This window comes from Megalops cyprinoides, chromosome 5 (genome assembly GCF_013368585.1).
Source record: "Megalops cyprinoides isolate fMegCyp1 chromosome 5, fMegCyp1.pri, whole genome shotgun sequence".
NCBI classification, from domain to species: Eukaryota; Metazoa; Chordata; class Actinopteri; order Elopiformes; family Megalopidae; genus Megalops; species Megalops cyprinoides.
This window is the reverse complement of record NC_050587.1, coordinates 25,068,762-25,086,979: the sequence shown is the minus strand read 5'-3', so window position 1 is coordinate 25,086,979 and position 18,218 is coordinate 25,068,762. Positions and strand designations below refer to the sequence as shown.

The 18,218-nt window shown below is 46.2% G+C and overlaps 1 protein-coding gene across 2 annotated transcripts in view; it reads right to left on the bottom strand.

The window, feature by feature from the left end:
- Positions 1 to 18,218, bottom strand: part of LOC118778084 (ral guanine nucleotide dissociation stimulator-like) — a 38,364-nt gene that overhangs the window by 5,880 nt on the left and 14,266 nt on the right. For both annotated transcript variants that reach the window (XM_036529421.1, XM_036529420.1), the window contains exons 2-14: positions 9,318 to 9,622; positions 9,014 to 9,088; positions 8,517 to 8,710; positions 7,846 to 7,967; positions 7,202 to 7,417; positions 6,501 to 6,604; positions 6,098 to 6,182; positions 4,059 to 4,136; positions 1,900 to 1,986; positions 1,670 to 1,702; positions 1,261 to 1,382; positions 768 to 863; positions 206 to 428 (exon numbers count right to left, since the gene is read on the bottom strand). In XM_036529421.1, coding sequence (XP_036385314.1) covers positions 206 to 428; positions 768 to 863; positions 1,261 to 1,382; positions 1,670 to 1,702; positions 1,900 to 1,986; positions 4,059 to 4,136; positions 6,098 to 6,182; positions 6,501 to 6,604; positions 7,202 to 7,417; positions 7,846 to 7,967; positions 8,517 to 8,710; positions 9,014 to 9,088; positions 9,318 to 9,622 — 1,740 coding nt within the window. The remainder of the gene's footprint in view (positions 1 to 205; positions 429 to 767; positions 864 to 1,260; positions 1,383 to 1,669; positions 1,703 to 1,899; positions 1,987 to 4,058; positions 4,137 to 6,097; positions 6,183 to 6,500; positions 6,605 to 7,201; positions 7,418 to 7,845; positions 7,968 to 8,516; positions 8,711 to 9,013; positions 9,089 to 9,317; positions 9,623 to 18,218) is intronic.

Genomic DNA, 18,218 nt, shown 5'->3' with positions numbered 1-18,218 from the left:
AGTCACAGTTGGAGCGCTCCATTTCACAGGCTGAGGGGAGTTTAACAGAAAGCCATTAGAACTGTACAGAAGTCACAGCTAGAATGTTCCATTTCATGGGGGAGCTCACTTTCAACTGGCACAAGTAAGGAAAAAAGCATTCTGTGTCCAGCCCATCTGCTCTATGCCATCTGTCCAATCAAGCAACAGGCACCGCACTGCTCACCTTCTTCTCATGGGCGTCAGGTGAGTCGGAGAGGAAGCTAATGTTGATCTCCTCCACGTCGGAGCTGCTGGAGCCGGCGGAGGTGACGCTGAGGGAGTCGCCGCTATCACCTCCTGCACTGCCCAGCCCACTCAACAGGGGGCCATAACGCAGCTGGTCAAAGGACTTGGAGTGAGAGCTGCCCACACTGCTACTGCTGGGCTCTGCACTGGCTGGCTGGCGACTGGGGAGGAGTAAGACAGTGGGAGAGATAGAGGGAGGGAGAGAGGGAGAGGGCCATATTAGAATAACATTCCCAGTACACTGCCTGTAAACCTGCACACACTGACACAAACACATACATATCTGTTAAGCAAAAGCATGTCACTGACATAAAGGGCCATTTTGAATAGCAAACATGTTTATTCCTAATGGGAAATATAGCAGGTGCCGATCATCTTGGGAAGCAAGAAGGAAGTATAAAGGGTGGAGATTCATTCACCCCACTCCGGCTTGATAGGATAGCACAGAGAGAGAAGCCCACAGGCTTTGATAAAGTTAGAAGGGAAGAAGGGAGACTCACTCGCTCCAGCGCTTGATGATGCCGGTGTTTTTCTTGGCCTTCAAAGTGTTGCTGGCTGATTCTGAAAGGGGCTCGATCTCACAGGACTGGCTATAGCTGAGGATGAATCACAGAGCAGCGTGTCAGAGCTGGTGTGTCTGTATGTGTGCCCAATCATGACAAATGATGGCATGTCAGCGTGTGCTTGAGTTTACATTCATAGATCACTGTTTAAATCTCATTGCAATGATACTGACATATTGGCTGATCTCGTATTATTTACATACAGTTTTATTGTAGGGTTTTAGAAGTTACACCAAAATTCTGAGCGGCTACATTTCTACAGTGATCTGCAGTCTTCTGTAAGTCTCTCTCTTCCTTTATCACACTCTTCCTCCCTCCCACCCTACTTCCCTGTTACTTTTTCCCTGTCTTCCCCTCTCTCCCATCTCCTCTCTCACTCCTCTCCTTTCTCTCTTGCCTAACACCCTTTGCTCCATCCCTCTCTCCTCACCTCTCCGCCTCAGTGAGTTTTTCTATCCCAGAGAACCAGGCTCTGAAGCGAGCGTCCTTGGTGAAGTTGTAATTGTTACAGGCCAGCTGCAGCAACTTGATCTGAGCGATGACCTCAAACTCCTGTGACAGACAGGACACAGGTACAGTCATTAAGGAATTATCACCAGAGGGTTGTGGGCTCAAAGCCCAAGCTGGGCACTGCTGTTGCATGCTGGAGTATGGTACTTAACCTGAACCAGTTTCACAAATGAAGGAGCTATGTGAGCTATAAGAATTCCTTTGAATAAGGGGACAAACCAGCCAAATAATAATAATAATAATAATAATAATAATAATAATAATAATAGACTACATGCTCCCTTTCATGGCATAGTCTAAATGACAGTGTTCAGAGAAGAGTGCCTCACCTTCCTTCTCTTCTCAAAGTTGATCAGTCCACCCTGCAGCAAAGACAGACAGACAGAGAAAAGTCATTCTGGGACTTCATGACAAAATGGATACACACAAGAGGAGTCTGTGGGGCCTGCAGGAAGGGGAGGAAAAAGGAAACGGAGAGGAAAGGAAGAGAAAGGGGATGATGAGGAAAAAAGAAGAGAAAGGAAGAGGAAGAGGAATGGAGAGAGCACAGAACACTTACATCTAGGTAGTCCTTCATGGCAGTGTCCATCATCACCAGGTCAGTCAGGAAGGTCCCCAGGTACGGAATGGTCCCCTGCATCACGCTCTGGAAGACAAAAAAAGGTTTGGTACGGGGGTTGGGTTTTCACGCAAAATAGATCAGTGCCAAGGTACAAGGTTTGCTACATGTTAGCTGTTTTTTTTTCAGATATCCCTTAATAAAATAATAAAGTCCCTAAAATAATTTCAAATGATTACATTTTTAGTAGGCATATACATCATAAACCAAAGGACTGTTTAACCAATCACTGCCTGAACTGACTTTCACAATGTATAGCAAATACAGTAATAAACTTTATTTTTACAGCACATTCAGATAGCATAAAATAAAACAAGTATAAGACAGGCTAAATCAAAATGGAGAGTTTTTAGCTGAGATTTCAAATTGTTATTGATGATGGATCTATGCTAGTAGACCATTCGAAGCTTTGGAGGCATGAGCACGGAGGGAAACCTCTCCTTTTCATGTGTATGTAACAAACCTCTTAAAATGGTTAAAATGAAAGAACATAAAAGTCCCAATAATCCATATTTAGGTTTATGAAGTGCATTTTGTGATGTGTGAGATCATGCCTGAGATCAGTGCGGTCTGGGATCAGTGCAGTTTCTGGTATCAGTGAAGTTCCTCTGTGGTCTGGCCCTGGGGACCCAGCTTGTTTTGCCATTCCTCTGTCATATTAGGTGAATTAGGCTGATTGAGTTGTTATCTGTATACTGATCAGGACTTGGCACCACTCAATACTTCTCCGCCTGAAAGCCTGTTCAAAGAGTGTTTTTAAGACAAATAAGCCAAAAATAAATATAACTTTATTCTTTTTAATTCACATTTCTTCCACGAAGAAGGTATAGAGCAGACCTGTAAAGAGGTATCAAACCCAAACCAGTATTAACATCTCAATCAAACCTTAATAAATTAATTGAAAGCAGCTCGAAAATTGAAAACAGACTCAAACAAACTCAGAGTGAGCCCCTGGATGTGAGACCAGGAACTGCTGAGAGCAATGCCAAGCCTTTGCTCTTCGTCATTAGACACTACAATTACCCACTCTCTAATTGGTCAACCGAATCAGTTGTTATCCAATCAAAAGATGGGAGAGGAGCCAATGACTTGACTCACTGGAACTGGGCCGCTGAATGAGGGATTGATGTGTGAGTGGGTGGGATGCAAGAAAAATCATGTAAACCTCTATTGGCTAATGAGTGTGGGAGGTATTCATTTTCTGCAAATTAAAAGTGAACAGGAAAGGTCAGGCAGAGATGTGAATGAATAATGATGTAATTATCCAACAACTGGCGGACTTACGCAAGCTTAATGCCTGCATATTATCATCCCCTGGATAATTACTGTTATGTAATCATCACCTAGTTATTATCCATTTCTCTCAATACTGCAGTTTCTAAAAAAGACCCCAAGAAGGCGCTGTAGCCCTTTTTTGGTTGCAAAATAAAGCCATTCATTGTTAATTATCCTGGAACCACCAGTGGGCACTGCATATGTTATATAAATCCTCCACAGGAGGAAAAAAAAACGTTAATTCAGCAAATAATTTTGAACACAACTGCCTATACCACAAAACAATTATGACAATGATCTGAAAGGCAGCTCCCTTAACATCAGAGGCTGAATTTAAATTCAAGTGGCAGATGAGTGATTTACAGGCAATCGTCGATCAAGGAGGTTTTTGGGAAGCAAGTCATTGCGCACTGAAAGACTGTTTGTTCTCTCATGGATCCTTGCCCGCTGGAACCGGGCCCACAGCATCTTAAAACGGCCCAATTACACCCGCCTGTCTAATCTATAGACACAAGCTGTGAGCGGTTTAAGCACATCTGTCACCTCCCTCCCTCCCCGTCGCCTCTGTCTTCTCTCCTCAGTCGTTTCTAATTCCCCTGTTTGCTCTTCCATCCTGCTTCACTCTCTCTCATGCACATCCTTCCTCTCTCTCTCCCTCTCTCTATTCATATCCCTCCCAGCTCTCTCAGCTTCAGTTTTGCTTATTATAATTGATTAAAATGGCCCATACACAAATGATGGCCATATGCAGATAAACTTACAGAACATTATACAGAATGGCAAGTGCAGTCTGTACCTCCCTGAGCACCCCCACCCCTCCTCACCAGGTCTCTCTGCTGCTGGTGTCTCTTCTGGGCCCGCTTAGGGTTGATTTCCAGGGTGGCGAATTTAGAGGTCCCCTCCTGCACAAGAGTACAGCACAGATCCAGGATCAGGTCACTTGTGGAAAACATATTTATTTTGCATTCCTCCTATATTTTGATATTAGCTTTGGAATTACCATTTTTGTTTATTTTTAATGTGGCACCACACATATCCAGAATTAGGTCAGACTGCACACCTGACACCTGGGAATCACTACAAAGCTCAGATCACTCTGCTTTTCCCTGAGGGGAAGGGGACCTTAGATTCAGAAACAGCAGGTTTTTACGGTGGCCACTTGGGTCAAGCCTCCATGCTAAATCACGTTTTCGTCAGTGGTGTCTTCAGTACCTCCCCCCCAACTTTCCCAACATGCGTTTTTTCCATTCTGTACAATTAACCAGACAGCTGCAATTTTTATCCTGTCAGTTGCTAATCTGTATGCTGCCAGAGCAGGAATCCATCTGGATCCCGGAAGGCCAACCCAGAGGCCTGGCTAAAACACCACATGAGTTGCTTGGTTCAGGTGAGAGACACAGTGAGACATCCATGTCTATCAGCAAACTGGCACAGGCCCAGATCGGAGATACACATTTCCCATCAACAATAAACACCTCCTTGAAATGGTGGTGAGACCCACAGTTTTCCACACTGAGTGCCTTGTACATACGATGTAAAGTCAGTGCAGACTTATTGATCACTGAGCTACAAGGCGTTGATTAGATCAGAGAGATTAGGGCGATGCCCCAGGGTATTCCCCACTTCTTATCAGCTGTCTTTGAGTGATGTCACTGGGATTCCCTTGTTCCAGCCCCTTCCCTGAAGGAGGTGGTGTACCCTGTGAGTAAGCTCTCAACTCTGGGAGGAATCTGAAGAATGTGCAAGGGGGGAGGGTGTTAAGGTTCTGTACAAACATGTGAATAACCTGCTCTGTCGGCACAGCCTGCCAAACCCAGCAAGCATTCAGAGCAGAACATTGCACTACAGCTAGGCTGGTATTTAGAGATGGGGTCCTCAAACCTGTTGCGCTTCTTTATGACATCATATTGTTGAGTGTTCTCCACTCAAGCATAAACTGCTATTCCATCTCAGTCTACACAGCAGCCATAGTCAGCACCTCTACAAACAAATCTTAGCTGGGGGCTTAGTTTGGCTTAGTTGTTATTATTCCTCTTTAGGACATAAACTGCAAGTACATGCTTAAGCTAAAAGCTGTACAGATAACCTCGTGAAATCTCACCCAGTGAGAGTGAACTTCCCGACATACAGTCTGCTCCCTGTCACGGCGAGGGTGAGGGCAGCACCATGGTCTCAGAACCCCTACAGAATCCACTGTCTCAGCCAATTCCTAAGCCCATCAGCATGCTTTTATAAACAAGCTTAATTAAGGGAAACTTTCCCTGACTTAACGAGTCTTAAGACCGGCGCCGAGCAGAGCCGGTATGGCGAGCCTCTCACGTGAAGCTGCTTACCCTGAAGACCCTTTCTCCCCATTCTGTGGCTAAAAGCATTAGCACACAGCAGGCCAGTGTGTCAGTTCTCCATAAGGCTGTCATTCGATACACTCTCACCCTATAGCCAACCGGCACACAGGATACCTTACACCCTCACCTCAGCGCCAGGCACTTACAGCCAGCTGGCACACAGGAACATTGACACCTTCACTACAGTTCTTGGCCCTCACGACCAACCAGCACACAGGAAATGCTATACAAATTTTCTTAACAGAGCCCCCCACCCACCCTGCACTCCTCCAAGCTCCATTCTCCTTTCCTGTTGGAACCAATATCACATTAGGGCTACGGGTGGCCCACATCCTGAGCTCCTCACGTGGGGATTACATTACTAGAATGGATCTACTGATTGAAAGCTACCATGTGCAAGAGCTGGTATGGGTCCAAGTAGGTCAGGATATAACTGGAGTCTTTAAAATAAGTGACTCTGGATGGTGCAGGATCCACACTGCTGAATGCAATTCACCTGCAAGGGGTCACCGTCCTACCTTGATGAGTAGCTCCCTGCTGAGAGAGTGGTTGTTCTCATCGGAGAAAATCTCTGACAGCTCCTGGAAGATCCGGAAGTTCTCCCTGTGGGTATGGTGAGGAGGAACCGTCTCTTAATACACAACACACAGCTGGGTGCAGCACATCTCTGGCCTCCCTGATACATCTGCCTCCCCCTATACATCTGTGCCTCTCCCCTTTACACACCTGGCACCTACCCTTCACTGTCTCTGCTACGTGCTGATCCCCCTCCCCTTCCCATTGACCTCATATCCCCCCTCCCCTCACCTCCACTGATACATCGCCTCCTTGTACTGCTGCGCTGACCCTCTACCCTTCACCTCCAAATCTGACATCCACCATTCACCCCCCACTGCAACCCTGCCCCAACCCCTCCCCCACCTGGACACCTCGTCCCAGGTCCTCTTGAGCCGGTGCACCGGGTTGCACTGTAGGGCCGAGAGGATGGAGCGCAAGGAGGAGAAGTTCTTCAGGATTCTGCACTCCTGAACGTGCCGTTAAAAGCAAAGCAAAGCAAAAGTTAGTAACCTCGGCACAGCGGTGTGGACACCAAGGATCCACGAAATTCAGCCCCAACCAGGGAGCTTAGCAGGCATTCTTCTCCAAAGCCACTGATATAGCTCACCATTTTTACAGCCAACTACCTGATCTCATTCAGGTAAGATATCTTGCTGTCACAACATAGTCGCAACAGCAGTGCCCCTCCTGGGAATCTAACCTTTGGCCTTTGGTTTACAAGCCCTGCTGCTTACCACTATACTACTGCCCTGTACACTGCTGTTTTGCTCTCTAGCAAGGTGCTTGAATTGCTTCAGTAAATATTCAGCTGTATAAAAGGATAACATTGTAATAAAAGCAAGTCATCCTAAGCATCCACTGAGAAATCAATAATAATAATAATAATATTAACCCTTACAATGCAGGCCAATGTACCTTCACGTTATCCTAGCAAAACGTCATTACCTCTATTAAGAGGTAATAGTGTGACAGTAGCAGTAACCTGACTGTGAATGACAAGAGTAAAGCCACAGGGACAGCTCTGTACAGTACGCTCTCACTGCCCGGACCCCACAGCGCCTCACCCTGGCCACCTCGATCCAGCGCTCCACCAGCTTGGCGCGCTGCGCGGGCTTGAGGGCGCGGTCGCTCAGGCAGGTGGCGATGACGCAGTTGGTGACAGTGTTGAACTGCGCCACGGTGGCACGGATGGTGGGGGCCAGGTGCTCCTTGCCCTTCTTGTCCCGCTGGGACCAGATGCTCCCCAAGCAGTGATACGGGACCACCTTCTTAAACAGCTCCTGTGAGAATGAGAGCGAGGAACGAGAGAGCAGAGGGGACAGACTACGTGTTTATTTTTACGTATTCAAACCTTATAATACCTTTATATTTACAACTGACCTCAAGTAGACACTGCTGTGTGCCTGCTTAGTATCTACTGTGTACAGCTTTGATTGGTTTAACAAGTGTATGTATTATGTCACTACATGGATGTACACAGCTATATAATTATGTATAATAATATATAATACACAGGTAAGGGCCACTTTGGGGCTACTATGGGACCATTTTCTTCATATTTATTCTGTTTATGTTGTCTTTTCTATCTCTTTAATATATTGTTATGGACATCATTATTGTTGCTATTGTATGATATGTGTCCCACATGCAGTAGTTCTAGGGTGCATTTCACTATGGCAGCTTCAATTTCTTGGGCCCCGTCTCTCACCGCATCCATTAGAGTAAACTGCTCAGCCACCACTATCGGGTCAAAGTTCAGGAAGTCCGGACGGTCATCGTCAAAGCCATTTTCCTCTGGCATGGCGAAGGGGCAGGGAGTGTGGTCCAGTGCTGTGGAGGAAGCACACGTTGGTCTCACACTGATGGTTTAAATCTGTTCTCTCCCCCGTTCAGCCTGTCCATTCAGAGATGTAATGGGGGCAGAGTGGAGGAGGTAGCTTAGGGAAATGGTCATGTAACCAGGGCACTACTGTTGCACCCTTGAGCAAGGTGTGGAACTTGAATTTTGTCAGTAAGGATAAGTCATAAAAGACGGTACATATAAAGGTCTAATGCAGTCCCCAAAACCAAGTTTGCCTGTGACATTTTGATTATAAAACATAAGTGCACTGTGTTCATGTAAGAGATTTAAGAAGTTTTGGGGCATGTCTGTGTTGGTCTGTGATATCACCAAACATTGCCACAGAAATCCAGCCAAGTGTGGCGATGGAGGGGGGCCAGGTGGAAAATACCAATCACCACTACGACATGTGACTGTGTTTTTTTAACCAATCACAAACCACTCACTGTGGATGTGTAAGCTGTGCAGATGCACTCTCTGCATTTATATTTTGTGAAGGGTGCGTAGGGTGCGCTGTGGCGCGCTGGTTGTGCTCTCACCCTCCTGCTCCAGGTCGCGGTGCTGCTGGCGGTGGAACTGGGCCAGCAGGTTGCAGGCACGGCGCTCCAGGTCTGACCCCGGGAAGTTGAGGTGCAGGTAGGAGATGAGGCGGCGCAGGCAGCTGTACTCAGGGGGTTTCCAAAAATCCTCTGAATACTGATCCAGCCAGGCGCCCAGAATGGACGAGATTGTACTGCATCAGGGAAGGCAAAATGTTAGGCACAAACATCGGCTGATCATTGATAACTTCAGTGTGTTAACGTTATGGTCAGTCTACACTTGTAACCTTATTTTTACATGCTCACGTGTTCAGTGTACCCACGCTGTAACACATTTTAAGATAACTGTATTAAAATATATGATAAATAAATCAAATCTATCATTATAAGGAATAGTAGTTGAGTCAGACTGGGGGATAGGGCTTAGCAAATGGAGAAAAGGAGAGAAGGTCTGAGAGTGAGGCAGATGCCTGCACCCCCATCCCCCGGCGACTCACTTCTTCAGTTCTGTGCGGTCGTCATGTGTCAGTCTGGGTCCCTCTGCACTAGAGACATGTTGCAGCTTGGCATACCTGTAGGACAGGATACCAAGGATAAATCAATAAATCGCTCCATGTGCAGTTACATGACACATGAGCATCACGTTAAATGAGCAATTACATGATACCTGACTTGGACTCAAATGATAGTAAGATCCAAGCAGAGTGATGAAAGCATGAACAGGGGTTGTTAAAAAGGGAGATCGAACACAGAAGAAACAGGACAGGTTCCTAACCCCGCGTGCGCCCGCCAGCTCCATACCTGTTGAGCAGCAAGTCCAGCACCTGCTTTGTGGAGGCGAAGGAGCGGTAGGTGCACAGAAAGATGGTGACGTAGGTGGAGTCGTTGCCCCGGAACGCCGACACCATGTACTCCACCAGCTTCTCCAGGGTTCCGGCCTTGATGGTGCGCACCTTGCAGGTCTCATACAGGCTGAGGGCGGAGTCCGAGTCCACCCCCAGCCAGCGCTGCCCCTTGCTGGCGGCGTGGTGTAACTGCACTCTGCGCAGGGTGATGGTGTAGATGGCCCCGTCCTCCACCTCCTCACCAATCTCCTGCGTCGAGTTCTGCAGTAGACACAGTAAAAAAGAGCAAGATGAAGGAGAGAAAAAGATAAGAAACTGGGCCTGCTGTGGGGAAAAGTGGGCTGGTAGGGTGAGGAAGTTGGTTGATTTGCTTCAAAGAATTAAAGTAAAACTAATGAAAACCCAAGTTATTATGTTTTATTTACCACACCGTTTATATGCTCACTAGATGTATTTACATTTACAGTTATTCATTTGGCAGACGCTTTTATCCCAAGTGACTTTCAAGTGAGTACAGCATAAACGAATAGCCATATAAGGAGTCAAAAATGCTGCATGACTAAGTTTCAATAGTTGGCAAGACAAGGTACAAGCTAGCTAGTAGAGATGCAAGCTAGCTAGCAGAGATCCCCTTTGGCAAAGTGACAGAGCAGGTTCTTTTTGTAAAGGAGAGACACTGTCCATTCCTACTGCTGGGTAGATACTGAAACCATACAGGTTGAAACACCTTGCTAAAGGATACAAAAGCAATGACCAAGAAGGGACTTGCAATTTCCTGGTTTTACGGCCAGGTCCCTAACCACAGCCCCATACCGCTGCCCTGCTTCTACAAGCATCTCTGCTGCTTGATGGTGATATCCAAAACTGAATGTCTGTGATGATTATAGGACAGAGAAAGATGCTAAGGAATGACAACCATCTCTCAAAACAGCTGAAAGGGACAGAAGACACAACTCCACAGACCCAAGTAGGAGGATGAATCTAACACAGACAAGAGGTCATCTAACATGTACAATGTCTCACGCTCTCAAGAGCAGCAACAGATTGTGACGTTTCTGCCCCCCTCGTCCAACCAATGCCCTGGAGATAACTCCAACCCCCTCCTTAGGCACGATGGAGTAATCATAATGCTCCACAGTTCACACAGAGAGGACTGTGGGTAATCAAAATAAGACACTTGGCTGGACTGCAGACCCCGTGGTGTCCTAAGGGGTACTGGGCTCAGACAGATACCCCCACAAGAGTTCCCCAAAATCCCATGGTGGTCTGCCTCAGCGTAGGGTCAGGAGGAGTTTAAAGGCAGAATGAAATTAAAACCACTTTTTCCACAAGGTTGGTTTCTATTACTCTGGTTATTCTGCTGTTCCTATCAGTATGCAGTGCAGATAGGAATAGGAATTGGGGAAGATTAAGAAAGGAACAGAACGCTGATGACAGGGGAAATGAAGACAGTAGCCTAAACACAGACACCCTCTCTCCACATTGGCTCACTCTGGGAGGACACTGTGTCCCCAGCTCCTGTCTAACCCCCCTTTACTCTCTTTACTCTCCTTCCTAACATAACCACACTATGTACTATGCACACAGACAGACACACACACACACACACACCACACGTGTGAACATTCACAGACGCTTTCTGTGCTTGCATCCGTGCTCACGTGCGTGGCTATCGGCACAATGTGAGCGGATTCTCTTTCAGAATTCCCCTCTGATCATTCCGACGCCCCCCTCCCAGACCCTGCTTTAAAAAAAACCACCTGCGCTCTGCCTGCCGCGGCCGGTGCCTGTGCCGCAGACTCAGTGCTGGTCAGAGCCACCTCTCCTCCTCCCGGCTCAAGAGCACATGAAAAGGCCCATCACATGCCCGGTCTGTCTCTCTCCTCTCTCTCTGCTATTTATCATTCAGGGCTGGAAATAGATTCAGCCGCAGCGGGAACACAAAGAACCGCGCGACCGCTCTGACCGTCTTTCACGTGTCCCTCTGTCCGTCTGATCTCAACCGCATGCAGGAATGTGGCGGCCTGTCTCTTCTATTTAACATCCTAATGCTATTTGTTTTAGTGCTACAGCTCAAGATGCTTTTTATAACTAAGCTAAAAAATGATTTCCATTTACATGTACATTTATCCATTTGGCAGATGCTTTTATCCAAAACGACTTACAACTGAGGCAGAACAATGGATTTGCCAGTCAAGGACAATAAAAGCTGATTTTGAATATGAATTAAGCAGGCCCAGGTCCATACAGCTTTCATGAACCACACACATACGACATTTTCATGAGTGTGTGCTTATGAGGGCGCATGAAGCAGTCATAAGAAAATGCTGTGCCTTAAGACAGCTGGCATAGAGTGATGTAATATATTTTCAGCAGAACATTTTCATTTTTTTACATAACATGTTCTGTATCACCACAGACTGTTTTATATAATATACTGTATATTTATTAAAAATGTCTTTTACATACAGAATTTTGCTCAGTGCACATCACACTGAAAATTCTGTATTTTGATCTGCTGGTTCACCATAAGTATTGCTGAAGGGATGTGGTGTAAAACAGTACATACACAGCTAGCATAGAAAAACAGACAACAATGGAATCTGTTACCAACTGAAGCCTCTTGGATGGAGGTTGGAAAGAACGCTCAAGCTGAATATCTGGTCATAATAGGATATCTATGGTATTACAGCACCTATAAAGCACTGCATTTCTTCATGAATACTTCATAAAGTTACAATAACCATTCTCATTCAATGTATGCTTTGTGAACCATCTTAACATATATCCATTATCAAGTGTGGAAAAAGTATGTAAAGCAGGAAGTGATCTCAAAAATGGCTATAAATAAATAACCCCAGGAATGACTGCTGCTCTATCAGTTTAGTCTGAGCAAACTGAACGTAAGTTAAATATTAGGCAGGAGGACACAAATGTGGGCTCTGTATCAGAATCACAACCAGTCTCCTTTAGGAGCCAACAGACATCTGTAGATGACTGCAGCCCGTCTGTGAGGACCAGTGCAGGGCCTGTTTGCTGGGGTGATTCAATGACAACGAGAGGCCACCCCCAGGATGAAGTCAGAGCAGAGAGGGAGTGGCCAGGAAGCAGGAAAGGGGTCATAACAGGACAGGCGTGTCACTCGCCTTGTCTCCGTGTCACTCGTCTCCTACCCGAAATCATCCAACCAACTGGGGGACAGAGGCGATTTCTGCCAAAACCGTACTGAATGGTAGCTTCCATCCCCTTTAGCACTGCCATGGAGATGCTGACATTAATCACAGAATGAGAACAAATAGAACATTCACTGCAGTAGACTTTTCACCACAACCGTCTGAAAAGGTCACAAGCACATGTGAGCCATGGCATGCCCACACTCAGAGACACACACACACGCTATATAAATACACACACAGGAGTTTGAGGAGCTTTGAGGGTCTTTACCTCTCAACAGTGAGACAAAGACAAGAAGTGCTGCACTGAGGAGTGACACTCAATAAGCTTCGCTCTGGGAGAAAGGGGACAGGGCTGGGGGAGCAGGAGGGGGCAGTTTACGGGATTTGGTACTTGTGCCAGAGGATTATAAGGGGGGCAGGGGGTGAATTCTTTCTTTGTCTTTCTCTTTGCGTCTCAGCGGTGCAGCTCAGTGCTAGTGAAGGGGTGCTGCTGGTGTTCCGGGAAGGTGACACAGATGCTATGAAGAATTTTGGGGGTTAAATGTCGATTAAAGAGGGGGTTTGGCTGTGGCTTCCAAAACCCTGGCCTGAAAAGAGAAATCCAGAGGGATGGAGCCTTACAAAGAGCGGAGGCTTTGAGGTCCCGGGTGGCTCAGTAGGGAAGGCCTTACAGCCTGGGGTTGAAACTGACCATGTCATTTGCTGACAGCGACCAGGACAGCTACAGAACACATTTGTTCCACTGCTCACTTACACCCTGTGTTTCATTAAGCACGCGCGAGTTGCGCGGACAAAGTCAGTGGTACGTATCCTCCAGTGTGCACCTCTGTGAAAAAATAGCCATTGTCTCCATGCAAATGTATCAGAGCATTGCATTCATCTTGCCAAAGCACTCCTCTACCAGTGCAGAGGTTGTTGCCTGATGTACACTTGGCAATTCTAAAACAGGACTGCATAAAGGGGAAAAAGCTTTAACACTGGCATACACTCACACAATATACAAATACACACACACTATACAAATACACGCACACAGACCATACAAATGTACATGCACACCATACAAAAACACACAAATATAAATGCACTATAAAAATACATACACACACATATTATACAAATACTCTTACACATACACACGCTCCACACTTTAAACAAATATTTACACACACAACACAAACACACATACACACCCACACACACACACAAACACACACACACACACTACAAACACTCATACAAATATACACACTCACAGACATAGATTTAAATGAACAAGGTGACAGACATTCCCCTATAGGCACAATGGCATGACCACCGCCCTGAATCAGTGTCTGTTTACAGGGCAGACAGTCTGGGGTTGGTCCAGGCTAACAAAAAATAAAAACATCACTGAACTGATAGAGAAGGGAAAGTGAAAATTAGGACAGAGGAAAAGGATAGAGGGAGTGCAATGTTAGCAACATTCCTGGGCTACACTCACAGTTCAGAAACATCCCACCCAACGCCACCAGCCCAAGTGCAAATCATCTTTAAAATAAACTAAAGCGTGTGGCTTTGATACCTAGCACAGGTTTACAGGCGCCTGTTTTTCAATGGTGAGAATCAGCTTTCCTTTTTCAATGAAGGGAAGTATCATCTGACCCCACCTGCCGTAATGAAGCTAGAGTAAAGCACAGAAATGGATAAGTGCGAGCACATGGAAACTAGACGAGATGCAGATACAGACAGAGAGAGAGAGACGGAGAGAGAGTCAGAGGAAGCTCCACACATTTCGAGCGCATGGCGAACTTACTGCCATCGACTGGCCCCTCACAAAGAGGCGCGGGGAGAAGGTACGAGGGTCCCACACCGTGCGAACGGGCGCCACATACAGCACAACCACAGCCACGAAGCGGACTTTGGACCGGAGCTGTTTCAATATTTGTTTCTTATCTTATTACATTCACCCAGCAAGAAGATATTGAGTGCACTGTACACAGACTAATGAAAGTGTGCACACACACACATTGTGTACAGACACATGCACACACACATTCCCATACGCAAGCACACACAGATTATACCAGTAGCTACCCACTTGTTCCAGTTTCATCTAATGTTAAATATGTGGTAAAGGCCTCTGATAAGGGCCTTTATTCAATGACATTATGACAGTTACAACTTTAATAATCAATAGACAGAACACTCTGAGGTATGTGAGAGGATTTAATGTACAATCATTGCATAGAGAATTTCCCTAGATGGTGTATGTTTATGTGTGTGTGTGTGTGTGTGTGTGTGTGTGTGTGTGTGTGTGTGTGTGTGTGCGTGCGTGTGTGTGCAGAAGTGGGCAAATAAGGAAATAAGAGCAACAGAGGAAAGAAAAAGCGAACAGTTCAGCTGCCTCCAAAGATGAGGTAAGAGCTGGACACAGCATGCTGCTGGACTCCATCAGACTGAGTGTGAGGAAACCTGCATAAATAGTATCAGATTTCCTTATTATTGTTCACTTTGGCAGACACTACATGCCAGTGTGAGACACGCCTCTCAAATCGAGATCGCTTGTAGCAGTTCATTTGCAATAGCCACGACTGCTGCTCCCTCTGTTCATCCCAGAATCACGTAGCCCTGAGCTGGTCCATGGTTTGGTCCGCTCCACAAGGCTACGGACAGATCCTTAGTCTGGAATAGTGGAAACTGCCAAGTGACAGGACTGCACCACCCCGGAAGGCTGGGCAGAAGGGAGAAAGTCACATGACAACAGCAATGGGCAGAGGAGGAGGCAACATTGCCTATAATTGATGCAATTCGTTTTACATAAACCAATGAAAATCAGCCCATGGTGTGGTGGACATGTTAGTTGCCAGCACAGAATGCAGACAGCAAATAGGTAAGCACAGCATAATCCACACCTACCTACATGTTTACACAGAGCGAAGAACACATTTTATAACTAAATAGAGCTGTCTCTACAGTATTAAACACAGTAAATCCTTAAATGACATTGGATTTAACTGTCTTTAATACTGTAGAGAGAGCTCTGTTTCCAGTATGAATAATAACAACATAGCAGCTGCCACAACCCTACATCTATGACAGAAGCTGTGGTGTAATTCTACAGCAGTAGGTAGCTTGTTTGAATTGCATTACATATATCCAATATAAGGCCCAAGTCATTCTAGTATCTCTGTATCTACGACAGAAGCTGCTCTGACTCTACAGTATTTGGGAGTTTGCATGTGTGCGTCGCAGTACACAAAACCAATCTAGCGATTCTCTCCAAGGGAAAACTGCCCAGTGGTTTCTGAAGTTTTCCAGAGGCTCTGTGCGTCTCCGTGGCAACACCAGACCCAACGCTCCAAAAGCCCCCTGGACCACTATCAGTACGTCCTGATTGGATGTGTCCAAAAACACAGGGATCAGTGACTGATTTGTTTTGCCTTCCTTCTCTCTAATTGCTACGTTGCCTGTTTGTCTCTGTTTGGAAGCTTGTTTACTTCAAGAAATCAACCCCCTTAGATTACTTACTGCTGGGCCTCTTGACTCTTTCTTTATGTGCCATTTCTGTGACCTCACCATCTTCACCACAATGCCCGAACTGTCTGTGTCTCTGTCCTTCAACCCCATTTGTTTAAATGCAGCCCCAATCAGTGTTTAGACTCCCAGGAGTCCGTGAAAAGTACTTGGCTCCTGTTTTGTCATTGGGGGGTGGGGAAGAGATTATGCAGAGACCACTCTCAAGACCTCATTACACCTTGCCACAACATGTCTAATCAACATGCCAGAAAACACTACATCAACAAACAAGTTCTTCTTTTTCACTTCAATGATAAAAATGCTATAACAATTGAAGGCTAATCTCTGGGTAAATATTGTACTTTACTCAAGCCCACAACAGCAATACCTCTAAGGACATGCATCCCACTGAACACAAGTCCTGTTCCCTAACTACTACCTATGCTATCAACAATATGTCTCCCAAAACTGCCCCCCCCCCCCACCACCGAAAAAAAAAAAAAACCCTTGTGAGACAATGGAGGGCATGGCTTCCACATCAATGAGCCTTAAAAGCAAATATAGTCCAATTCCATTACAGTCAAAGATGTCTTCTACACCACCCGTGCTGTTGCTATGAAAGTTATCACCTTCTTTGGGTCTCCCAGCTTCTGTTGTGTCACTTGCTGACTTCTGCTCTATCACTGAGGAATCCTTCAGCAGCCTTGAAGAGGAAACCACGTACCCACCCGGAACCTCGAGCGAGCTCCGTGACCCTGGCGTAGGAACGGGGTGGCAGCTGTGATAAATGAACTCTGTTTTGGGAGCCCTGTGAGACTCCGAGGGCAGAGGAAGTGACAGAGTGCTGATGACAGCCCCCCACAGTCCTTGACCCAGAGGCGCTGGGGTCCTGCTTCCTCTGGGACACGCTGTCTGTTGCAGAGGCCAGTGAGGTCATGCGCTGTCTGAACCAACACGATTATTTATGTGTTTGTTTCAGTTCGGTTCCGATCCGCCCACAACTGCTTACTCTCTCCATCCCTCTTTGTACCCCCCCCCCCCCAGCTCTTATTTTCCCTTTCCTCATCACTCTCCCTTATTTTCTCTTTCCTTTCTCTCCCTCCCCCTTCTACTCCTTCCCCATCACTCCACTTCTGCCTTCTTTCCCTTTGAAGATTAAAATTGTGCTTCACTGGCACAGCTTAAGCATGTACTGTTTTGCCAAAGGAGGGCTATGCCAGGGGTCAGCACAATAAACAAAATAACTTACATACAGCAATGGCTCCTCCCTACCTCATTCTCTGTCTATCTATGGTCACCTCCAACAAACACTGAGAAAGCTTTAGCTCAGCCACCAAGGATGGCTGATGGTTGACGTTTCATATGACAAATGACCAAAAAAATGCATATTAGCACAAGTTAGCACAACTCCAGGTGCATGTACTGTAATCACATGAAAAACTGCAGGTGGGTATCCTATCATAGACTGCTTCAGGTACTTTAGCATAGCCTGGGGGATGTCCACCAGGGAGGCCACCTGAGTGCTCAAGTATTCCATGCTTGCCAAGGGGACACTGGGGTAAGAGGTTCAAAGAGAAAGGGCTGATGCCTGTCCAGCTGTTCCCTCTCCCCAGGGACAGTGCTTTCACTCTAGGCAGTGAGGAGCAGGAAACTTGGCACTCATAGGCAGGCTGGATCTGTCACTGTCCCTTAGGCAGCCATGATCCAAATGCAAACCTTTTCCGTGCTGCTGGTGTTCTAGAGCTCTGTCTCTCTGGCTCTCTGCCAAGAGCCAAAATTCAAAGAATACATGGTTACATATACACAGTGCAAAAAAAGGAAGCTCCCTTTCAGTGGACAAACGTTTTGTATACAGCATTCTCATATTTTTTCCCTCTTCTTTTTTTTTCTCACCATCCACTTTATTTAGTGTGTGCATGTTCTTTCGAGTGCTGCAGGGCGAGCATTCAAAGATTCAGAGCTTGGCTTCTTTGCAAGCTGTTCTGAGAGGCTTCCTGCCTGGAACTGTCTTATCCTCATCTCTGTGAGCTCCAAGAACACAGACAGGCTCTTCCTGTCCCCTGTACTGATACAAGGTCAGAGGAAGTTGCATTCACTCATTTATTTCCAGTATCTTAAGCTAAAGAACAAACACAAATTCAGGATGGAATCAACTCTAAACATCTCAGCAGCAAGTGTGAAGT